Raw genomic sequence first — 23,967 nt, forward strand, 5'->3', positions numbered from 1 at the left:
CTTACAAGGTGTAAAAACAGCCCCAGGAGTCATCAGGCTCCTAGGAGGCATGGTTCAGTGGGTTAGTTTACACCTCCTTCTCAGGGGGTTCCGGCTGCAGCGAGAGGGATGGAGATGAGCTCGGGGACATGTGATGGGCCCCGGGGCAGGCAGGCCATGTGTGTCTGCTTCTCAGGGAAGGCTGTGACCTGGCTGCTTCGGCATCAGGACCCAGTTCAGGGGCAGGGGGTTCCTTCCCATCCTAATGTCCCCGGGAGGTCCATGTGGGCCAGCATCCTGGTCTCTCAAGGCGACCAGAGGGCAGAGGCCGAGGAAACCCAGACACAGCCCCTGGAGCCAGGCCAACCTGTACTCCACTCCAATTTCCACAGTGGGGCACCCCGAGGTCAGGGTCAGTGGATAGAAGAATGGGTGTGTGCGCTAAGGCGCTTCAGTCGTGTCCCACTCTACGAGACCCTATAGACTATAGCCCACCAGGCTCCTCTGTCCATGGGATTCTCTAGGCAAGAATAATGGAGCCGGTTGCCATACCCTCCTCCAGGGGATCTTCCCAACCTAAGGAACCTAACTTACGTCTCCCAAGTCACCTGCATTGGCAGGCGGGTTCTTTACCACTAGTGCCACCTGGGAAACCCTAAAAGAATGGGGGCTACATCCACATCTGCAGCCCTGCATCACAGCACTCTTTTTGCAAGAAAGCCCGATTGAGTGCAGTATTTTCACTTCCTTAACTCTCCAATGACTCTGTGAGGACCAGAGCCCATGGAGGTGGGGACAGACCTGGCTCAAACTGCCTTCCAACCAGCTTTCTGCTTCACTGTCTTGTTCCCAAAACACCTTAGGATGCAAGGCAGATGCTGGTACTTTTTGAAACCGCCTCCAGCCTGTCCTCTGACTCCTCCCTCACTCCTTGGCAGAGCTTACACGACAGAAATGTAAAGGACGCACGGGCGCTGAGCTGCTCCAGGTCCCGGCTGGGGAAGCCTTTCTTCAATCCTCCTCTTCTTGGTGACCTCTGGGCAGTCCACCAACTCACAAGGGGCCTCCCTTTCTCGAGACCGTGTCTCTAAGCAGGTGCCCAAGGCTGAGGTCCCAGAACCCACGGGGGGATGGGGGTGGGAGTGGGCTCTCACCTCCCGCTATGGGCCACTGTCCTCCCTGTCTCCTGCTCACCATGCTGCATCGTCTTCTGATGGTCATTCTCTAAAGCAGGTGTCTCGTGAGCCGCCCGCACTGTAGGCCTAGGGACCCCTCGACTCCCTCCCTATCATATCTGATCCTCTTCTCTCCTAGGACAGCCTGGTCCAGCCTCCACCATCCCAATGGGCAGAGGCCAGAAGGAGCTCTGCAAAAAGCAAGTCAGAGACTTCCCTGGTGGTCCAGTGGTTAAGACTCTGCACTCCCAGTGCAGGGGGCCCGGGTTCCCTCCCAGGTCACAGAACTAGATCCCACATGCTGCAACTAAGACCCAATGCAACCAAATAAATAAATATTTTAAAAAAGCAAATGAGACTCTGTCACTCCCTTGCTCAATGCTCTCTGGAAGCTTCTCCAGCTCTTGGGGTGACTCCCCCCACCACAAGCCTCCACCTGGTCTCCCAGGTCTCAGCCCAGCCTTTGCCCCCATTTCCCACCACACACCTCTCATCAGGGGCCTGAAAGCCTGTTTCAATGTCCACCTCAAGACACTCAACGTTCCTTGACTGACTGAGGCCTCCCTCCATCCCTCGGGAGGCACCTGCCTGCGCCCGCGCTCAGGGCTTTGTCCTAACGTTGGACGCTCCAAGCAAGGCGGGTGTCTCTCCCGCCTCTGACTCTGGATTCAGGGCCGCGCCTGCCTGTCCTCTGGCCGGAGGGAGGTTTCCGCTCCGGCTCCTGCCCAGGCCCAGTCCCCTCGGCGGGCAGCATATCAGTCCCGGAGAGCAGCCTGGCCACACTCAAGTTCCACCCTCACCTGAAAACACAACTCCTGCAGCCTGTTCCCCAGGGGACAGCGGAGGGCCAAGTGACCTCCGGCCAGCCTTGCTTTAAGAAACAGCTTCCAAAAAAAAAAAAAGAAAGAAAGAAACAGCTTCCCTGGTGGCTCAGATGTTAAAGAATCCACCTGCAATGCGGGAGACCTGGGTTCAATTCCTGCGTTGGGAAGATCTCCTGGAGAATGAAATGGCGACCCACTCCAGTATTCCTGCCTGGATAATCCCATGGACAGAGGAGCCTGGGGGCAGCGGGGGAAGGTGGGTACAGCCCACTGGGTGGCAGAGTTGGACACGACTGAGCACTCAGCATACCGTGGCTCTTGAACACACGTCATCTCAGCGCAGCCTCACAGCAACCCCATAAGGCAGGTGCTGTTATTACAGTCATCGTGCTGTATGTGAGCAAAGTGAGGCAGCCTCCGGGTGTCCACGGTCTCACCCCCACCCATCAGGACAGTAGAGGTTTCCTCAGGTCCCCCTCCAGCCCCACCACTCTCCTCCTGGGCCGGCGGTGAGGACAGAAGAACCAGGTGGGCTCCACAGGCCCGGGGGCAGCAGGGTAACCAGGACCTCCGGGGCATGCCCCTCTCCCCATCCTGGCCCACCTGGTACCATGGAAGACACCAGCCCCTCCAGCTCCAACCACAGAAGGCTGGGTCCCCGGAGCTCTACCAACCTCACAGCTGCCCCGGTCTTATCCAGTCTTTCAGAAACAAGCCTCACAGGCAGGTGCTCATGGGCCGGTATATACAGACACACACATCTGCATGCCGCCCCCTTCTCATGTCAGCCGCCACGACACTCTGGTCACCCCTCATCATCTTCCTCTGACACCTCCAGCCCTAGACCCCAAGGGCCATGTTGTCTCCACGTTGGGGGCCACATCATCTGCACCCCCACTCCACCACCTGTCAGCAACGCCCCCCAATCCTGTTCTGCTCATTGCCCACCCACCCAGGCCTCGCCCTGGGATTCCGCCGGCAGAATCAGGGTTAAAAAGAAAGTGGGGGTGCAGAATTCTACTCCCATCTTTACCACTGACCACGTGACTTCAAACCTTCCTTCTCTGAAGGGACCGTGTGAGAATTTGCTGGGGGTGATTCCTCAGGTACCAGCTCCCTCACTTTCCTCTGCCCTCAGTCACCCCCTCCCAGGTATCTCAAAGCCACCCATTGCCATCCCTCTGCACTCAGGAGTCCCGGCTCCAGCCCAAGGGACCCTGGCCTCAGTCATCGACAACCCACTGGCAGCCAGAGTGACCTCTGCAAGATGCCAACCTGCTTCATGCTCCACACACTCCCCTTAAAGCCTATCTTTGCCCCCAGCCCCTGATGCTGCTCCTGGGTTGAAGTCAAGACACCTCTTGCTGGCCTAGGGTCTGCATTATGCACCCTGCCCACCCCACACCTCTCACTACGCTCAGCCTCTCTGTGTTCCAGCTGAGTCCCCTCTCTGTCACTCGTATACCTGGACTTTATGCCACAGGGCCTTTGCACATGCAGTTCTGGTCTCTCTCTGCTTTGCCTGGCTAACTCCTGGGCACTTTCTCCTCAGGTCTCACCCCACAGGCCCTGGAGGAAGGTTGCTGTATTTTTCGGGGCAGCCCGAGGACTTCCCAGCCTCCCTTGTGAACAGTGAGGCCCCACTTCTGGCTCAGGGCCCCACAGTCCTGGCAGAACTGAGCTGGGCGGTTCAGGCTTGCACAACTTGAAGCCCGTCCAGGGAGACCCCACCTATCACATGATCTCAACATGCCAGTTCCCTTCCTTTGTCTTTATGCCCGCTCCCCTGCTCCTCAGCCATCTCTGCAGACACAGGGTGTCAGGCCTGGGACCGGGGTGTTTGTCCACAGGCTCTGGCAGCCTGGTGAGGGCATGCCCACCCCCCATGTCCATCCCCTACCTCTTCACTAAGCCTCAGACACAGAGATGTCCCTCCTGATACATGAGTCTTTCAACTCTGATGACACTGGACATTTGAGGACATGAGCTCTGGCCTTAGCCTCAGCTTTGGGACACTGTCCATGGTGCCTCTCTCTGCCTCAGTTTCTCCATCTGTAAGCCAGGGCATTGAGCATACTCTGACTCTTCAACACACATCATCTCAGCACAGCCTCACAGTAACACCACAAGGCAGGTGCTATTATTACCGTCCTTCTATCTATAAGGAAAGTGAGGCAGCCTCCAGGAGGGCGCCAGTGAGCCTGCCTCCTGGTATCCATGCCCCATGAGGTCCAGACTCCAAATGCGGGGAGACCCAGGGACTCACTTCTGATGAAAACAATATAGAAAAGGTGATGGAATGTTATCTGCAAGATGAAGTTACCAGTGGATGGTGTTTTCCATCTCAAGTACCCAGTCTCTCTCTTCTCCCTCCCTCTCTTACTGGAATGCCTTACTCTGAGGGAAGCCAGCTGCCAGGTGTGGTAGCTCTGGGGATTGGTTCATGAGCTGCCAACATCCAGGTGGGTGAGCTCGGAAGCAGAGCCTCACCCAGTCATGCCTTCAGGTGACTGCAGCCCCAGTTGACCCTCCCTGAGCCAGAAAACCCAAATCCCTGATCCACAGAAATAGTGAGCTAATAAATATGTATTGTCTTAAACTGCTAAGTTTGGGGGCGGGGGGTAACTTGTTATGCAGCCATAGCTGACTAATACAGAGGTCAAGAGAGATTGAGTGAGCTGTCCTAAGTCACCTATCCATGAATCCAGAACTGCTAGACCTCTGACCCATGCTCACAACTCCTACCCAACACATCACGTGCCTTTTGAGCACACGAGTTATGACAGAGGTCACAAAGGCAAAACACTCCCCACAAAGTCACCCACCATCAGCATTCCAGGAGAAGGGCTCACCTGTTGTCGAAGAAGGCACGGACGATTTTGGACCGGATTGGGTTGAGCTCCAGATCAGGGACATTGTTGAAGTTCTCCTTCCTGGGTTTCCAAGGAGGAGGCACACCGGCAAATGAAGGAGAAAAGAATGATGTCAGAGAGCATGTTCATCACTCCTCACATTGTGTTTTTCACCCTGAGCAGGCCCTACGAGAATGGTCCAGAATTCATGAGTCAGGACTGGAATATGCTGCATTGGCATACCTCCTCCTCTAACCCTTGGACCAGCGGGACCACAGAGGGCCTGGAGGCTCAGAGATGCCTTTGGGAATCTGATAGATGTCCTGGACATCCACCCTGCCGATCCCCCAGGAAGATGCAGACACAAGACCTGCATCTCATTCTGAGCAGTCAGATACCCCAGGTAGGGAAACCCTGAGTTAGCTGTCCTGGAATCAGAGCAGCAACCTGCTTGTTTGGAGATTTCAAAAACAGTGTCCACAGCAGGTTAAAAACCTGGGGTTATCACATGACCCAGTGATTCCACTGCTAGGTATATACCTGGATATGTCCCCAGAGAAATGAAAACATTCATCCACATAGAAATTTGCCCGTGAATAGTGATAGAAGTGGGCTTCCTGGGTAGCTCAGCTGGTAAAGAATGTCTGCAATGCAGAAGACCTAGGTTCAATCCGTGGGTTGGGAAGATCCCCTGGAGGAGAGCATGGCAACCCACGCCAGTATTCTTGCCTGGAGAGTCCCCAGGGACAGAGAAGCCTGGTGGGCTACAGTCCATAGGGTCACAAAGAGTCAGACACGACTGAATGGCTAAGCACATTCAGCCATTAAAAGGAATGAAATACAGACAACAGGCTACAATACAGATGGACCGTACAGACACGGTGCTAAGTGAAATAAGCTGGGCCACACAGTGTATGATTTCATTTATATGAAAAGTCCAGAATAAATCAGTCCATAGAGACAGAAAGGGTATTAGTGGTTGCCAGAGGCTGGGGAATTGGGAGCCATGCTGGGGAATGGTACTGAGGGTATGAGGACTCTTTAGGGGGTGATGAAAACGTTGTCATACTGACTGTGGTGATAGATACAGTACTCTGGAAGCATACTGAAAGCCACTGCATTGCACATTTTAGTGGGTGAATCGTAGGATATGCGAGTTCTATTTCAGTAAAGCTGTTTAAAGAGAGAGAGAAATGTTCGTATTAGATGGTGAATTTCAAACACAGCCACCCTGTAGCTGGGGCCAGGTGTCGCTGGGTCCCAGAGGCTGTGAGTTTGCAGGCGTGGAGTCAGGTAAGTCCCCACCTGACTAACCTTCCCACGTAAGGCTGTCCTTTGTTCTCGGACCTGCTTCCTGCTCGCCTCTTCTTCTGCTCTGTGGCTTTCACCAGCCAGTGGCCTTGGAAGGGACCCAGGACACAGGCTGGTAATCCCGGGGAATAAAGAGGCAGACCCAGCTTGGGGAAGCTGGGAGGATATTAGCCACTTAAAAGGAGAAATGTCCAGGGACCCTCAGATTTACAACTTGAAGTTAGAACCAACCCACGCTGGGAAGGAGAAGTGCCACATACAAGGGGCATTCCGCACCATCAGAGCTGGAAGGTTCTGTAAACACAGCTGAGCCCTGTCCTGCCCCCATCAAACAGGTGGGGAGGCTGAGGCTCAGACAGGAGAAGCAGGACCTACCCGGGGCCCGGACGCCTCCGTGTTCTCTCCTTCTCCAAGCTGTCTCCCGCCTCTCCCCACCACTCAGCACTCCTAGCTTCGTTTCCTTGCAGCATCTGGCCAAACTCAGGAGCCAGTATCAATGGATGCCAACATTTAAAAGATTCCTGAGGGCCCAATTCTGAAGGCAACCCACTCAGAGCAGCTGACCAGAGCAGCTGGTCGTGGAATATTATTTGGCCATAAAAAGGACTGCAGTGTTGACCCATGCTACAACAGAGATGAACTTTGAGAGCAAGATGCTAAGTGAAAGCAGCCAGACACAAAAGGCCACACGGTGTATGATTCTACGTATGAATATATGAGATGTCCAGAATAAGCAAATCCAGAGAGACAGAAAGCAGACTGGTGGGTGCCAGGGACTGGGGGACAGTTGACAGCTAGGAGTTGACACAGGGTTTCTCTTGGCAGTGATGAAAATGTTCTTATGTGGACTGTAGACTTTAAGTGGATGAATTGTGTAACATGTGAATTATATATCAATCAGGCTGTTCTAAGGGCTTCCCAGGGGGCTCAGTGGTTGAAGAACCTGCCTGCAATGCAGGAGGCACAGGTTCAATCCCTGGGTCAGGAAGACCTCACCCCGGTCCCAGAGGAGGGCATGGCAACCCACTCCAGTGTTCTTGCCTGGGAAACCCCATGGACAGAGGAGCCTGGCGGGTTGCAGTCCATGGGGCTGCAAAGAGTCAGACACGACTGAGCACAAGCATGAGCAAGCCTATTGTAAAACATTCCTAAAATATTTTTTAAAAACTAGAACGCAAAGAACCACTGCACCATGGCTTCATCACTACAGAGCTCAAAAAGTGAGGCGCCAACCTGTGCAGCTCGGAGTCAGGTCCACGGCCAACTACCTCCAGGGTTGGTCCCTAGGAGACAGCATGAGGCCTGGGGCCAAGGATGCTCTGCCCTTGCTCTGGGATTGGGGTCATGGGTGTGTTTCAGCTTGTGAAAGATCGTCTCACTGTCCCTGTCACCGCTCGTCACACACCTGGCAGTCCGCACTGCTCTGGCACGGCACCCGTGAGAGAGATGCAGTGACAGGAGGAAACGCAGGGAAAACCCAGAGCCCCCGGGATGGGAACAGCTCAAGTCAAAGGGACTATGTGGAGTTTGGGAGGGGGCGTGGGGAGAAAGGAGAGGAAGCCAGCAGCTGCGGCATGGCTAGTCAGCAGGAGACCCCAAGCCCTCTCTGACTTTTCTTGGCCGGTCGTGGTGCCTGTCAACCCCTCCTCAGCCTCAGTCTCCTCATCTACGAAGTGGGCGCAGCCTCTGGACTCACATCAGGGTTCTACCAGCTCTGCCACTTGGGACAAGCGACTTGGCTTCTCTGAGGCTCGGGCTTGCTCCTCTGCACTCAGGAGCCTCAGAGGGTTGTGGTGAGCATGCCTGGGAGGAAGTCTGGAACACAGCACGCACGGTGTCCTGTGAGGAGCGAGGGCTCCACGGATGGAGGCTTTCAGGTGCCCAAGAGCATGGGGACGGGCCTCGCATTTCCGTAGCACCACATCCTCAAGGCCTCGTACCGGAGGCAGCGCACGCATGGAGCATGCACAGCGGAGCGGAAGGGAGGGTTGGCGTGGGCGGGGCGTTGGGTGTGGGCGGGGCATTGGCCCCAGGCCCCGCCCCTTCCTCCAGCGTCCTAGCTCTTCAGCGTCCAGTCCCGAGGCGCTCCCGGTTCGCAGATCCTTGCAGAGCATCACAACCCTGCTCTGCCCTGCGGAGCCCAGGCAGGGGCTCTCAGTGGAGCTTTGTCCCGGGGCTGCTGGAAGGACTGCATTCAGGGATATACCGGGGAAGTGGGTCTGGCTGCTTCCCCAGGAGGGAACAGAGGCCAAAACAGAGGATGCTGCAGGTTCTAAAGGGACTGGGAGAAAACAGGTCCACGTGCTTGTTAAGGTGGCAAGGAGGGACACACCAGCAGCACCCCTGGCACCAGGAGATCCCACAAGGGTGGCGGGGCCCCGGGCTGACATGGGAGGGCAGTGTCTCAGGAGGAGGACAGAGGCAGGAGGACCTCGAAGAACCTGACTGAATGTCTAGAGAAGAAAGTTAACAACCGAAGAGAGGTCTGGCCTCCCACTGACAGAGGGGAGGCAGATGCTAGGAAGCGAGCTGGGGACACAGTGTTGCCGGGTCCTGGCCTCACAGACCCTGGCAGGTCTGTGCAGGTGTCTTTGAACCCTAGCTGCCTTTCTCTGTAAGCCAGAATCACTCTCCCTCACCATGGGCACCTTACTGACGCTCCCAGCCTCAGTTTCCTCATCTGTGAACTGGATACACACCAAGCAGCACCCCCCCCACACACACACACACATATATCAAAGCAGAAGTGAAGTTAAGCACACCTGGGGCCAGTCCAGGCTCTGCCCCTGACCAGGCACATGCCCTGGTTGAGGCACTGCAGATCCCAGAGTCTTAATTTCTCATTTATAAAATGGGGATCATGGACATATCCAGGCAGTATCATGGGGTTAATGAGATGATTAGGTGAGATAAACACACGTAAGGTGCTATTGGGCTCCCCAGGCGGCACTAGTGGTAAAGAACCTGCCTGCCAATGCAGGAGACATAAGAGATGGGGGTTCGATCCCTGAGTTGAGAAGATCCTGGGGAGGAGGGTATGGCAACACACTCCAGTATTCCTGCCTGGAGAATCCCATGAACAGAGGAGCCTGGTGGGTTACAGACCATGGGGTCACAAAGAGTTGGACACGACTAAAGCAATTTAACACACGTACACGAGATGCTATTAGCATAACGTGTGACATGCAGTGAGTTCATTTTAAAACAATGATGGCGATAATAGCAGCAGCTAACCTACAGACACCCCAGGTGTCAGGTACTATTGAGAGCTTTACATTATGAAAGTAGGAACATATTCCCACCTTAAAGATGAGGAAACAAAGGCAGAGAGGTGAAGAAACATCTTATTGCTGAGAAAAAATGCCCTGACTTAGAATATGGATGCCCAGCCCTGGAGCAACTTCTCCTGAGTTCTCTCTGGTCCTGGGGAGGCTGTGAGCAATTCTGGGCTATCTGCCAACCTCCTTCTTCAACAAGTTGGTTTGCAGGCCTTGAACCCAGAGGCAGGGAAAGGCCAACTTCAGTTTAGGACATTGAAAGAGGCTTTTATCTGAGGGCAAGGAAGAGGACAAAACCAGGACTTTCCTGCAAGGATCTTTTGCACAAAGGTATGTGGGCAGGCGAACTGCCTGGTGCAAGCAGAGAATTCTTGGGAGTTCCCTGGCAGTCCAGTGGTTAGGACTCAGTGCTTTCCCTTTCATGGCCTCAGGTTCAATTCCTGGTCAAAGAACTAAGAAGATTCTGCAAGCCGTGTGGTGCAACCCCTCTACCCCCAAAACTAGGGAATTTTGGCACTTCTCAAACATAAACTTGCAAACAAATCCTGGGGATCGTGGTAAAAAGCGGGTTCTGACTCTACAGTCCTGTAAAGGCCAGTTTCGGTCTCATTTCCTTTTCTCCCTCAAGCCCTGAGGTGTCCATCGGGCTGGTCAAACCAGCTCAGCCCAAGGCCTCCTCACCACCTATGGGAACTGCCCTGTATCACCCAGACTGGGGGCGGAGCACTGCTCCGGGGGCAGGAGCTGATACACCGTGGCCAGTGGTCCAGCGATGCTGCCCCAGTGACCAGCGAGAAGGGTCTGCCCATGAGGGGCCCCGGGGCTCACACTTCTGGTGGGTTTCAAACTCTCCCCCTTGAGGCCCCCTTGTATCTTCCTGGGCCAGGCTGAGCGCTCTGTGAGTTCAGGCATGTTCAATCACCCCCGTATCCCAGTGATGGGAGATATCAATGACCCCCAATTTACAGGTGAGAAAATGAGGCCCAGAGAGGTGAACTGACCAAGCTATAGTCACACAGCTAGAAGAAGAGCTTTGAATCCGGCACTCACCACCATGCACCTCCTCACACCCACTACTTCCTTCCAGTTCGGTTATGTTTTTACTTCAAAGAGAGAACGAGAGACCTTCCTGGGGCATCTGCTCCCACCCAGCCCTGAGAGGCCCCATCCGGGACCCAAAAGAGAGCAAGGCAAGCACCCACAGGGGAAGGAAAGACCGAAAACCACAGAGGAGGGTGGGCGGGGCACTTCCTCCTGCCTCGTGGTGTGGCTTGGTTTCCGGTGGCGTTGAGGCTCAGCTCAAGTGCAAAGTTCTCTCTGCCGGTCTGGGGAGGCTTCCTGACCTGAGACCCCGGCCTCCCTGCTCTGTGCTGGTCCAGGGCTTCCTGCATCAAGGCAGGCTGCGGGAATCTCTCCTCCGTGGGCCGCCGGCCCCACACTCCCAGACCCAACCCCCTGTACTCAGTATTAACTTGTGCTGGTTAAACAGCGGGGAAATGGGGGCCCCACGGGGCTTGTGCAGAAGCGGGCACGCCCCATCCAGCACGTGTCTTCCTGGGAAACGCTGAGCCACTCAGACACAGCACCCTCACTAGCAGCAGCAGCACTTGGGAGCTTGTGAGAAACGCAGAGTCTTGGCCGGGCTCAGACCCCCTGAATCAGAACCCCCACGTCACCACGATTGCCAGCATTCCCTTGCAAGTTCAAGTTTGAGAAGCGCCAAGAATTCCCAACACAGACTGAGTGGTTCTCCTATCCACACGTCGATGTCCGACTGGCACACAGTAGGGCTGAGTCACTCAGTCGTGTCTGACTCTTTGTGACCCCACGGCCTGTAGCCCGCCAGGCTCCTCTGTCCATGGGATTTCCCAGGCAAGAATACCAGAGTGGGCTACCATGCCCTCCACCAGGGGATCTTCCCGACCCGGGTATCGAACCTGCGTCTCCTGTACTGCAGGTGGGTTCTTTGCCGATGTCTTTGCACGAAAGATTCTGGCCAGAAGGCCCTGGCCCCCTGGCCCCCTGGCCCCCGGCAAATGTGTCTTTCAAATGCTGAGGCAGCATCAGCAAAGTGATTCCTCCCCCACAGGCTTCCCGCCTCCTCCTGCCTGCTTCACACCTGGGACCGGCCACCCCTCAACACCTGTCACGTACTCATTCCAGCGGGAGTGACAGGTATTCCAGCACCTTCCAGGTGCCAGGCCCTGTTCTGGGTGCTGGCTTCAGCGGTGATGGGACAGACACGATTCCTCCTGGCATTTCAGCAGGGGAAACAATAGAGACAGAAAATGGAACTTTCAAGGCAGCACCGAGCAGTGGGAATGGACGAGACCCCAGGGAGTCGGTGAAGCCCCCGTGGGCTGCTCAGGGAAGGCCTCGGAGTGAAGGGGACACGTGCAGGAGGTGTCCTGCTCCTGCAGGAGGTGACCGCTCCACCCCAGGGGACTCCTGGTGACGTCTGGAGACATTTCGGGTTGTCACACCGGGAAAAGGCGCTCCAGGAAGCCAGGGACGCTGCCCAACATCCTGCAATGATATGTCCTAACCCCACCCTGCCCCTAGCAAGGCGGATCCAAGCTCTGGGCATCCCTGGGGGCTCAGTGGTAACGAATCCATCTGCCAATGCAGCAGACACGGGTTCTGTCCCTGATCTGGGAAAATCCCACATGCCTCGGAGCAACTAAGCCCGTCTACCACAGCTACTGAGTCTGTGCTCTAGAGCCCAGGAACCACAACTACTGAAGCCTGAGTGCCTAGAGCCTGTGCCCCACAACGAGAGAAGCTGCCGCGATGAGCAGCTCATGTTTTGCAACTAGAGTAGCCCCTGCTCAAGGCAACTGGAAAAAAGCCCGGACAGAGCAACCCAGATCCAGCACAGCCAAAAATAAATAAAGCTAAAAAAATTTTTTTTAAGTACACACTAAAATTAAAAGGAAAAAAAAAAAAAAGACCCAGCCAATGGAAACTCTGCTCTGAGGAAGAGTGTTCTAGAGAGAAGGAACAGTGTGTGCTAGAGCCCTGAGGCGGGAACAGTAAGAACGTCCACGCAGCTGGAACAGGAGTAAAAAAAAGGCAGGGGGTGGGAGGGGTGGTGGGATGCGACGATCTGCAGGACCCCTGCTGACCAGGCGGCTGTTACTTTATTTTTACTTGGGAAAGTGGAACCTTCGGAGCAGAGAGGTGCCATTTTCAAAGGCTCCCCCTGCCACCCCCCCATGCATCACTGTGGGTCTCTATGAGGGCAGGGCAGTGAATAGAAGCAGCAGATCCAGGAAGTCAGGGGGACGGTGTGAGATGAAGGCAATCTGGGAGGATGATGGGGGCACTCCTTGGGACACGTTAAGTGTGAGATGCCCCAAGAACATCTAGGGGATGGGCAGGGGCTGCGGTTCAGAAGAGATGGCCCAGCCACAGATACAAACTGGGCAGTTAGCATCCACGTGGTATTTCGAGCCTAGGCTGAGTCTTCTATTTCAGGTCCTTCCTACAGCCAAGTTGGGCCTCTGTGATCTGCCCCAACTGGCCAGGCCTCTTATCACTCGGGTTGATGAAGCTTGGTCCCACCTCTGCCTGGAGCATCCTTCCCTCCACACGCTGGCCCCTTCTCTGGTCCCCAGAGAAGCCACCTCAGAGGGGCCTGCACCAACCACCTGTCCCGAGGCCCTTCTCCCCATGGCGGTCCCAAGGATACACCCTCTGCCCTGTCTCCTTCCTCCATCATTGTATATCATGAGCTTATATGCTAGTTACCTCACTCACACTCACACCTTAACAGAGCTCCCCTCTAGTCCCCCGGGGCAGGGGAGCCTCACTTCTCATTCGGGCTCCTCAGGACTAGAACCCATCACAGAAGGTCCTAACACCTGCTTCTGTAAAGCAATGACTGGGTCAAGTATTTATCATCCTGGGAAAAGAATCTCTTTTTTAAAAAAAACTTTTTATGTGAGTCACCACCTATGTATCTAAGACCCCACTAATATATATCTAAGTCCCCACTAATATATCTAAGACCACTTAGAAAGCTTCTTCCCGGACACCTGGGCACCTTTCACACCAAGCTGACACCTTCATGGCTCCCGTTCTCATATCTGCCCTCACCCGCTCACCTGAGCAGGTGTGGAAGCCCCGAGGCCACTCCCACCCGATATTTCCTGGGCAGTTTGACAAGTAACTGCAGGTCTTTCTTTCTAAGTGAATGTGCATCATCTCAGCTGAGGCTTTAAAGGGAGGTCTAGTTACCTCCTGAGTGAAAGGTGCTCAGTCGTGTCCGACTCTTTGTGATCCCATGGATTATACTGTCCATGGATTCTCCAGGCCAGAATACTGGAGTGGGTAGCCTTACCCTCCTCCAGGGGATCTTCCCAATCCAGGGATCAAACCCACGTCTCCCGCACTGGGGGCAGATTCTTTACCAGCTGAGCCACCAGGGAAGCCCAAGAATACTGAAGTGGGTAGCCTATCCCTTCTCCAGCAGATCTTTCCTACCCAGGAATTGAACCAGGGTCCCTGCATTGCAGGTGGATTCTTTACCAAATGAACTATCAGGGAAGCCTGGTTACCTCCTGGAATGTGGTCAATTCTCACCATGAAACAGCCTCGTGATCTAAGCAGAGTCTCAATTCTTTCACTGTCATGTGTGCTTTTTTTTTTTTTTTTTTAAGTAAATCTTTAGCTACTTGACAGGTTAAAAAGCAAAGTAACCGGGTTAAAAAGTGACTTAGAAAGACACATGCACCCCCATGTTCACAGCACCATTTTTACAATAACCAAGATATGGCAGCCACCTAATTGTAGACAGATACATGGATAAAGAAGATGTGGTGTGTGTATGTATATATATATATATACATATAAAAAATGGAATATTACTCAACCATAAGAAGATGAAACTTTGCCGTTTTCAACAACATGGATGGGCCTGAAGGATATGCTTTGTGAAATAAGTCAGACAGAGAAAGATAAATCCTATATGTTATGACTTGTGTGTAAAATCTAGAAAATGAAAAATAAGTGACTTAATTTGGAGAAAAGTGATATGATCACAGTGCTCCAGGGCTCTGGTTATTCCAACAGCCAGCCCTTAACCTTCCCGCACGTTAAGCTGTGGGATCTTAACCTTCTTAGCCTCAGTTTCTTGACCTATCAAATAGGGTAATGATGTGAACTTTAGAGGGTCCCCAAGACCCTTAAGACCACACAGCTAACAGCAACTCCTAACACCAAGCTAACCTCTCACTTGACAAAGCGATGGGAGGCACTGCCGAGGGGTCTAAAACAAGCCCTAGAGTTGGGACTTTGCTGGCTCCGGGGATCAAGCCCATCAAAACGCTGCTTGGGCCCCTGGTGGTGCTGGCAGTGGGCAACCGCATCCTTTCTCTTCCTCATGTACGTCTGTGGTCGCGTTCATCCCAGGAATCACTGCACATGTGATATGTCCAACATGCATCTAAAAATATTTTTGTGCAGGTCTATCTAATCAGGCGCCCTCCTGGCCTGCATCACTACATTTGAAGGATTCTATCGCATCTATTTCTGGGGGTTGGAGAGCCTGCCAGAGTGCTATCGGGAAGTAGAAGGCTGCTGTTTAAAACATCTGACACCTAAGGGACCCTACTAAAGAGAGAAAAAGTGAAAGAAGTCATTCTTATATTGTATAAAATCAGTATTGTTTAATGAGCTTGCTTGTGGAGGGTGTTCCCTCCACAAGCTCCTCCACAGCTTTCGAGGACAGAAGTCTCTGCATAGTAGGTGCTCGATTAATGAGTCAGAGGAACATTTTCTATCACGCATTTTTCACCAAGAGCCCTTAGAACAAAGTGCTTTGTGATCAAGGTGGACGCAGGTTTGGGGGATCCTGAAACATATATAACCTGGCGGGGGGGCTTCTTAGAGAAAAAGAATGCAGCATTAGGAATTGAAAAAAAAAAATTAAGTGCTGGTCCTTGTAAGGAACCCATGCAAAGTGGAACCCATACGGAGTGGGGCCCTGACTTGGAAAGCCTCAGGGTAAACCCACTGCTGGATGTCCTTACATGATCTTGAGCAAAAGAGGGAACATGACCAGACATGGTAGGAAGTGGGGGGTTAAAATTAAAATCAATTTTTGGGACTTCCTTGGTGCTCCAGCGGTTGGGATTCTGTGCTCCCAATGCAGGGAGCCTAGGTTCCATCCCTGGTCACTGAACTAGATCCCACATGCCACAAATAAGACTCGGTATAGCCAAATAAATAAACAACAACAAAATTAAAATCAACTTTGGCAGTTTTTACCCTCTGGAATTTTTTTAAAAGCTACCCTCAACTTGCTAAAGTCATAAATTCAGAGACACAATTCTTCGTTAAGATTTTAGATGTAACTTACAAGTCTATGTATAAAAGCTGCAGGTGTGAATGGGGCCTTCTGCACTGCGGTATTCAAAAGTCCAGGCCCCTTCACTCTCTCAGAGGAGGGGGCGGAGGGGCCTGCAACCCACACCCCTCCCAGACTGGGGTGCTGGGGGCCACCCTCAGGGGACCCTGGTCGACGACTTTCACAAATCTTGACACTAAAGAAATGAAGCTTCTTTCCATGCTCTGAAATCCCAGCAAGGCCTCCTGAACGTGCCCAGGGATCAGAGAGGTTGAAGGCTCAGCCTGGGGTCACACAGGAAACCCGTGGCAGACTGGGGGCCAGAACACTGTCTGGGGCCGCTCACCCCTACTGCCCAGGGAGGATGTGCAGGAAAGCCTAGGAGGACCGGAAAAGCTGCCCCCACGCCCTTCTCCAGCCCTGGAGGGTGGATGAGGATCAGGCAAAGCAGCTCCAGGGGCTGGCAGGGGGCCCTTCATGCAGGCCTGTTTGCACTAGCGCTACGGTTGGGGGGTGTCACCTCCTTCCTGCAGGCCGGGCTGGCCTGTCACCGTGTGCAGCTGACACTTCCTGCCCAGCAGAGGCTGCAGACGCTGGAGAGGGGCCGCGGTGTCAGTAACGATGCCCCCATCCCAGCACGTCAGGGGGGAGGGTCCTCAGAGAGCGGGGCAGGGAGACTGAGGTCCTTACTGGACACTCGCAAGTCACAGCACAGGCTCCCAGCTTCCTTACAGAGGGATCTCAGCACCAGGCTTGAGTCCCAGCTCCTCCACTTGTGAGCCGTGTGACCAGGGGCCAGGTATGTGACCTCTCTGAGCCTCACTTTCCCATGTCTCAGATGGGGAGAGCAGGTGTTCCTCCCCCTACCTATGGGGTCGGATAAGGTGCATGTTAAAGACTTGGGCTGCACAAAGCATGCTGGAAACAATAAGAGCTTACTATCTGTGAACCGTCTCCACGTGCCAGGCCCCCAGATAAATCCTTTCATCACAAATATGTGAACCCTGTGAAGGCAGGGCTGTAAATAACAGCAGATCTCGTGTATACCAGTGTGCTCATTCACTTGTTCCTCACTTCACTGCTCTCTCATTCATCCGTTCAGTCAGTCAGCTACTCCCAGAGCATCTATCCTGTTATGAGCCCCAGACTCAGCACCAGAACCAAAGGATCCAGTTTCTGTCCCCCAAGGGGCCGACCATCAGTTGGAAGGGGTGGGGGTGGCTGGAGAGGGGCTATTACAGTTACTATCCTGTGCTGCAAATGCTAGGCTGGGGCACCCCCCAGGGGGGATCTGTGGGCTGGGGGGCACCGCCAGGAAGGATCTGTGGGCTGAGACACCCCCAGGAGGGGTCTGTGGGGATGCAGGGGGCAGGAGAGTGTCTTGGAGGAGGTGGTCTCCACACTGAGACCTCAACAAAGCAAAACCCAGCAGCTGAAGACCATGGTGGATCCCGGCTAAACAGCATGGACGTGACGTTGACTGGGGAGCCCTCGGCTAGGGAGCAGTGGCTACCTGCTGGGTCCAGGTAGACATACTCAGGGCTTACTTGAGGGCAGGGCTGGGAAGGGCAATGCATATCGTGCTCCTGGGGGTGGCTGTGCAAGAGATGGGTAAGTGGGGGGCAGGGTGGCAGGCAGAGCCACCAGCTCAAACTTTCCTACGTCCTGGCTTGACCTACAAGGCGTGGGAAGTAGGAGGCTGCACTTGGACCGCTCAGCACTTGGGGGAGGGGTGCAGCCTCCACCTATTCAAGCCTGGAGGGCAAACTGGGTGCATTCCCAGGTGCTAGGCAAGGCCAACCTCACCAAGATGGCCTATGATAGTTATAAATGCAGAGTCCTAGGCCCCACTCCAGTCTTGTGAACCAAAACCCACGTTTTAGCAAAATTCCCCAGGTGATTTGCACATACACTCATGGTGGGAAAGAACCAGTGTAGACTGCTCACTATAACCAAGATGAGGAAACAGCCTAAATGTCCATTAACAGAGGAATGGATAAGAAGATGTGGAACATGTATACTCAATGGAGTAATGCTCAGCCATAAAAAGAATGAAATAATGCTATTTGCAGCAACATGGATGAACCCAGAGTCATTTACTACATTAAGTAAGTCAGAAAGAGAAGTATCATATGATATCACTTATATGTGGAATCTAAAATATGAAATATACTTATCTATGAAACATAAACAGACTCACAGACATACAGCTCAGGCTCCTGGTTGCCAAGGAGGAAGGGAGAGGTCGGGGGAGACAGGGATTGGGAGTTTGGGGTTAACAGATGCAAACTGTTACATATAGAATGATTGTAAGGGAAGAGGCAAAACTGTCACTATATGCAGATGACATGATACTATATATATATAAAATCCTAAGGACTCCACAAAAAAAACTACTAGATCTGATAAATGAATTCAGCAAAGTAGCAGGATACAAGATTAACATTCAGAAAGCAGTTTCGTTTCTTTACACTAATAATGAAATATCATCAGAAAGAAAATGTAAAAAAATACCTTTTAAGATTACACCCCCCCCCAAACAACAACAGCAACAACTGAAAACCCTCAGGAATAAACCTCACTAGGGAGGTGAAAAGACTTAAAGGCTGAGAACTATAAAACATTATTAAAGAAGATTCAAAGAAATGGAATGATATCCTATGCTCTTGAATTGGAAGAATATTGTTAAAATGCCAATACTACTCAAAGCAATCTATAAATTTAATGTGATCCGTATTAAATTACCCATGACATTGTTCATAGAACTAGAATAATCCAAAAATTTACATGGAACCATAAAAGACATAGAATTGCCAAAGCAATTCTAAGGAAAAAAAATAAAGCATGAGGCATAACTCTCCCAGACTTCAGACTACACTACAAAAATATAATAATTAAAACAGTGTGGTATTATCACAAAAACAGACACATGGATCAACAGAACAGAATAGAGAACCCGGAAATAAACCCACACACCTGTGGTCAATTAATCTTTGACAAAGGAGGTAAGAATATAAAATGGGAAGAAGACAATCTTCAGCAAGTGGTGTTGGGAAAATTAAACAGCTGCATGTAAATCAATGAAGTTGGAACACATCCTCACATTCTACACAAAAATAAACTAAAAGATGACTTGAAGACATAATCATAAGACATCATAAAACTCCTAGAAGAGAGCACAGGCAAAATATTCTCTGACATAAAATCATATCAACTTTTTTTTTTGTCTCCCAAGTCAATATAAATGAAAGCAAACAAATAGGAAATATTTAAACTGACAAGCTTTTATACAGCAAAGGAAACTATTTTATAAAAACAAAAAGACAATCTATGGAATAGGAGAAAGTTTTGCAAATGATGTGACTGACAAGGGCTTATATATACAAACAGTTCATACAATTCAACAACAACAAAACAACCCAATTAAAAAGGGGCAGAAAGCCTAAACAGACATTTCTCCAAAGAAGATATACAGATGGCCAGCAGGCACATGAGAAGAGGCTCAGCATTACTAATGAGGGAAATGCAAATCAAAACTACAATGAGGTATCACCTCACACCAGTCAGAATGTTGTCATTAAAAAGTCTACAAATAACAAATGCTGGAGAGGGTGAGGAGAAAAGGGAACCCTCCTACAGTGTTGCTGGGAATGTAAATTGGTGCAGCCACTATGGAAAACAACACTGAGATTCCTTAAACTAAAAACAAAACTACCATATGATCCAGCAATCCCAACTCCTGGGCATATGTCTGGAGAAAACCATAATTCAAAAAGATACATGCACCCCGATGTTCATTGCAGCACTGTTTACAATAGCCAAGACACAGAAGCAAACTCAGTGCCCACTGCCAAAGGGACGGCTAAAGATGTGGTACATATACATAATGGAAACTCAGCCATAAAAAAGAATGAAATAACCACATGTGCAGCAACATGGACGCAACTAGAGATTCTCACAGTAAGTGAAGTTAGAAAGAGAAAGACAAATACCATATGATACCACTTAAACGTGGAATCCAAAGCATGGCACACATTAACCTACCTACAAAATAGAAACAGACTCACAGACATAGAGAACAGACTCGTGGGTGCCAAGGGGCAGAGGGTTGGGGGAGGGATGGAGTCGGAGTTTGGGGTTAGTAGATGGAAACTATTACATTTAGAATGGATAAAGGACAAGGCCTACTACATAGCACAAGGAACTACATCCAATCTCCTGGGATAAACCATAATGGAGAAGAATATAAAAAAGAATCTATACATGTGTATAATGGAGTCACTCTTCTGTACAGCAGAAATTAGCACAATACTGTATGCCAACCATACTTCAACAAAAGAATAATGGATAAACAACATACTACTGTATAGCACAGGGAACTATATTCAATATCCTGAAATAAACCATCACGGGTAAAAACGAGTATATACAGGTAAAACGGAATCACTTTCTGTACAGTAGAAATTAATACAACATTGTAAATTGACTATACTATAATAAAATTTAAAAAAAAAAGGAAGCCGTGTAGAGCTCAATGTGTCAGTATATCCTTGGAAAAGCCCATGAGGGGTTGTTGGGCCACACGGTCTGAGCCCCAAAGCTGGAGCCTCAAAGTGGGAGGGGCTTCCTGCTCACAGCACCTTCCCTCCCCACCTCCACTCCAGCCTGAGGATCAAGGGCCACTGCTTGGGCATCTCAGGGTGCATCCTCCTGACCTCACCAACGGCTGGAATGACAGTCCCGTTTGCCAAATGCCAAGGAACCCAGTTCAGAACAGAAACAGACCATGTATGTCTGCTCATCTTTAATGCTCACATCAAATCCCAAGTGACCACACTCACTTTACAGAGGATACAGGCTCAGAGAAACACAGCAACTAACCCAAAAGTCAACCAACCAGAGACACAGATGTTTCAAATATGATCTGTTTCCCAAGGCTGGGTTTTTGCCTCTGCTTCCCTCTAGTCTGAAAAGCATACACATGTGGAACTGGAACCTGAGGCCTCTCACCAAGCCAAGGCCCATGGACCCAAGACACATGACAACGAGAAGCCCAGGGCAGCGTGTGACAGGCTGGGGGCACAGCATGCTGGAAAATCATCTTGAGAAAGAGGGCTCCGCCATTACACCCCCGATCAAGAGCTGCATGATGGTCCTGTCCCCCAAGCACAGGTACTGCCCGCCTGGCTCAGCACATGTGCCCATGAACTTCTAAAGAAACGGAGGATGCCCTTTACACTTCCATGTTCCAACATCCAACGTTCTCACCTGCATCCATTCCTCAGCCCCTGTTCCAAGGAAGCCCACCTTGCCCTGAGAAACCTCCCCACACTCTACCCCTGCCCTTGGCAGGTGACCCCGCCCCACTCACTCACAGCTCTGGGGAAAAAAGTTTGCATTTCCAACCCTCGGCAACAGTGATTGGCTCAGCCTTGGGCATGTGACCCCATAGGAAGCCAGGGGATCCTCTGGTGGGCTCTTCACTGGGCTGAGTGAATAAAGGAAAGGAAAGCTCAGTCGTGTCCGACTCTCTGCGACCCCATGGACCACCAGGCTCCTCGGTCCATGGGATTTTCTAGGCAAGAGTACTGGAGTGGGTTGCAGTTTCCTTCTCCAGGGGATCTTCCTGACTCAGGGATCAAACCCAGGTCTCCCGCATTGCAGGCAGACGCTTTACTGTCTCCCGTGTAGAATTCAAGAAGCCAGTCCTAGGCTTCCCTGGTGGTCTAAGAATCTGCCTGCCTGCCAATGCAGGGGACACAGGTTCGATCCTCGGTCTGGGAAGATACCAAATGCTGTGTGGCATCTGAGCCCGTGTGGCACAAGTACTGAGCCAGAGCACAAGAGCTCACAAGACTCAACTACTGAAGCGCGCACGCCCGGAGCCTGAGGTCTGCAACCAGAGAAGCCACCGCAGTGAGCAGCCCGAGCACTGCAACAAAGAGTAGTCCCCGACTGGTGCAACCAGAGGCCCCAGAGAAGGCCCACACACAGCTACAAAGACCCAGCAGAATCATAAGTGAATAAATAAATAAACCTTACAAAATAAAAAGTCAGTCCTGATTTAATTTACTTGGATACAATCAAATCAAGACCGATGGCCCCCAGAACCTTGAGACCACCAGACTCTGAGCTCTCGAAACAGATGCTCTTAAGACTGGACGCACTGGATTACCAACATGCCTTTGTTGAGACAGATGAGACAAAGTGGACAGTATTTACATGTTGTTTTCCATTAAAACTTGGGTCAATTTTAAATCCACTTACTAAGAAAACAAGACGCTTTCCTGGACTACTAAAAGGTTTAAAGTTCCAAGTCTGTAACCTTGAGACTCTGCATGCCTATTTTAGGAGACTACATCTGTTAGATAGTTTGTGGCAGGACAGCATTCACTTTATGTTGGAAACAGGTCAGCCTGAAGCATCTTCCTCACCAAGTCGGATCAACTCACTGATGAGGACCTCTCACAGCCTGGTTGGAAATGACACGGCCGCCACTCTCTCCCAGGAGGAGACACACGGTCCGAGGCATTCCTTCTCAGAAAAAAGTTAAACCACACACCTTCTAAGAGATTCCCATGAAACAACGCGACGTAAAATGGTGGTTTTCCGAGACAGAAATCCACAGCTGCCGTCCACCCTCTTGTCTGGGGCTGGAACTACTAACCAGAGGAAGCAGAGTCAAGAGGCCCTTGTGACGGCATCCAACTCTTGAACTGAGGCACACCGCAACCGTGCCTGGCCTTCGACAGGCCGGCCCTGTGTGCCTGGGGTTCCAGGGAAGTCGGGGTAAAGTGGCTGAACAACCAGCTTTTCATCCCCCTTGTCTTCCCTCCAGTTATAATCTTCTGACCCCAGTTAGAACCAGGCGGGGTTCCTTCCCCCCAAGTTGAAGACAGCTTGTCTAGAAGGGACCCAAAGCACTGAGGGAACTACAAGTTTGTCTCAGGAAATGGGGCCACCCAGGGGCTTCGGCAGAGCCAGCGAGCACTCAGGGGAAGAGATGTATGGAGAGGGACCTCCCCAAGGACCACGGCCCCGCCCGACACCTACACCCAACTGCCGGTCTTACCGGATGGTGGGCTGGTCTCCGCTCAGCTGCTTAAACCTCCGGTGGAGCTGCTCGATCTGGTCTGATGAGACTGTGGGGGGATAAAAAAGGAAAGAAAAGGCATCACTGACCTCTGAACTCAGAGCTGCCGGAGGCAGGCTGCACCCTCATCCCCCCCCACCTGTTTGGCTCATTCTCGGGCCATGCCCCACCAAGGCAAAACTGAGCGCGGGATGCAGGAGCAGACAGGGTCTGCCATTCCTCCTGGTAACACCGCTCTGGGGTTACTGGCTCTGACCCCCTCAGCAACAGGACAATTACTACTAATAACAGCTCCTGGCGAACAGGACGAACGTGAACCAGGTCACCCTCTCCTTCCTCAGCTCGTTAAAAGAGATCGTATCAGCTTGTCTGGCTTTCTCCCCTCCCACTCCTGAAGATGGGTGTCTTCCCCGGTGAGAAAGGGGGCTTCATGTGTCACGTATTAAGAAACAGAGGAAGAGCGGAGGGCGAGATGGTTCAGGCTGGTGCCGGGAGTGATTCGGGGGAGACCTGTAGTCAGAGGAGTACAGAGAATCTGGTGAAAGCAGGGAAGTGGAAGGAAAAGAAACAGACTTTTGATCATTGCCGCTGTGGGCGAGGTATTTACATAACCTCAACTGTTTCATTTTTTTTCCCTTCCGGTTTGAGATATAATTGATGTACAGCCCAGCACTGTAGACGTTTAAGGTGTACTGCATAATGATTTGACTCACACAATGAGTGAAACAGTGACCACGTTTAAGTTTAGTGAATATCCACCTCATATGCAAAATTAAATAAATCACCAAAGGAACCAAAGACAAAATTAAAAAACACCTAGAGATAGATGACCATGAAAACACAATGATCCAAAACCTATGGGATGCAGCAAAAGCAATTCTAAGAACGAAGTTTATAGCAATACAATGGTACCTCAGGAAACAGGAAAAACCTCAAATAAACACCCTAACCTTACACCTGGAGCAACCAGAGAAAGAACAGACAAAACCCAAAGTTAGTAGAAGAAATCATAAGGATCAGAGCAGCAATAAATGAAACCTCTGTTTCAAACCAAGAAAACCAAAGAAAAGATCAATGAAACTCAAAACTGGTTCTTTGCAAAAATA

General features: G+C 51.5%; 1 protein-coding gene across 4 annotated transcripts in view; it reads right to left on the reverse strand.

The window, feature by feature from the left end:
- TESC (tescalcin) overlaps positions 1-23,967 on the reverse strand; it is a 60,553-nt gene that overhangs the window by 10,092 nt on the left and 26,494 nt on the right. For 3 of the 4 annotated variants that reach the window (XM_043439947.1, XM_043439936.1, XM_043439928.1), the window contains exons 2-3: positions 22,841-22,910; positions 4,831-4,911 (exon numbers count right to left, since the gene is read on the reverse strand). In XM_043439947.1, coding sequence (XP_043295882.1) covers positions 4,831-4,911; positions 22,841-22,910 — 151 coding nt within the window. Of the gene's footprint in view, positions 1-4,830; positions 4,912-22,840; positions 22,911-23,000; positions 23,358-23,967 lie in introns of those variants that run through there. The other variant, XM_043439930.1, reaches the window with a different exon arrangement.

This window comes from Cervus canadensis, chromosome 1 (genome assembly GCF_019320065.1).
Source record: "Cervus canadensis isolate Bull #8, Minnesota chromosome 1, ASM1932006v1, whole genome shotgun sequence".
Classification (NCBI taxonomy): domain Eukaryota; kingdom Metazoa; phylum Chordata; class Mammalia; order Artiodactyla; family Cervidae; genus Cervus; species Cervus canadensis.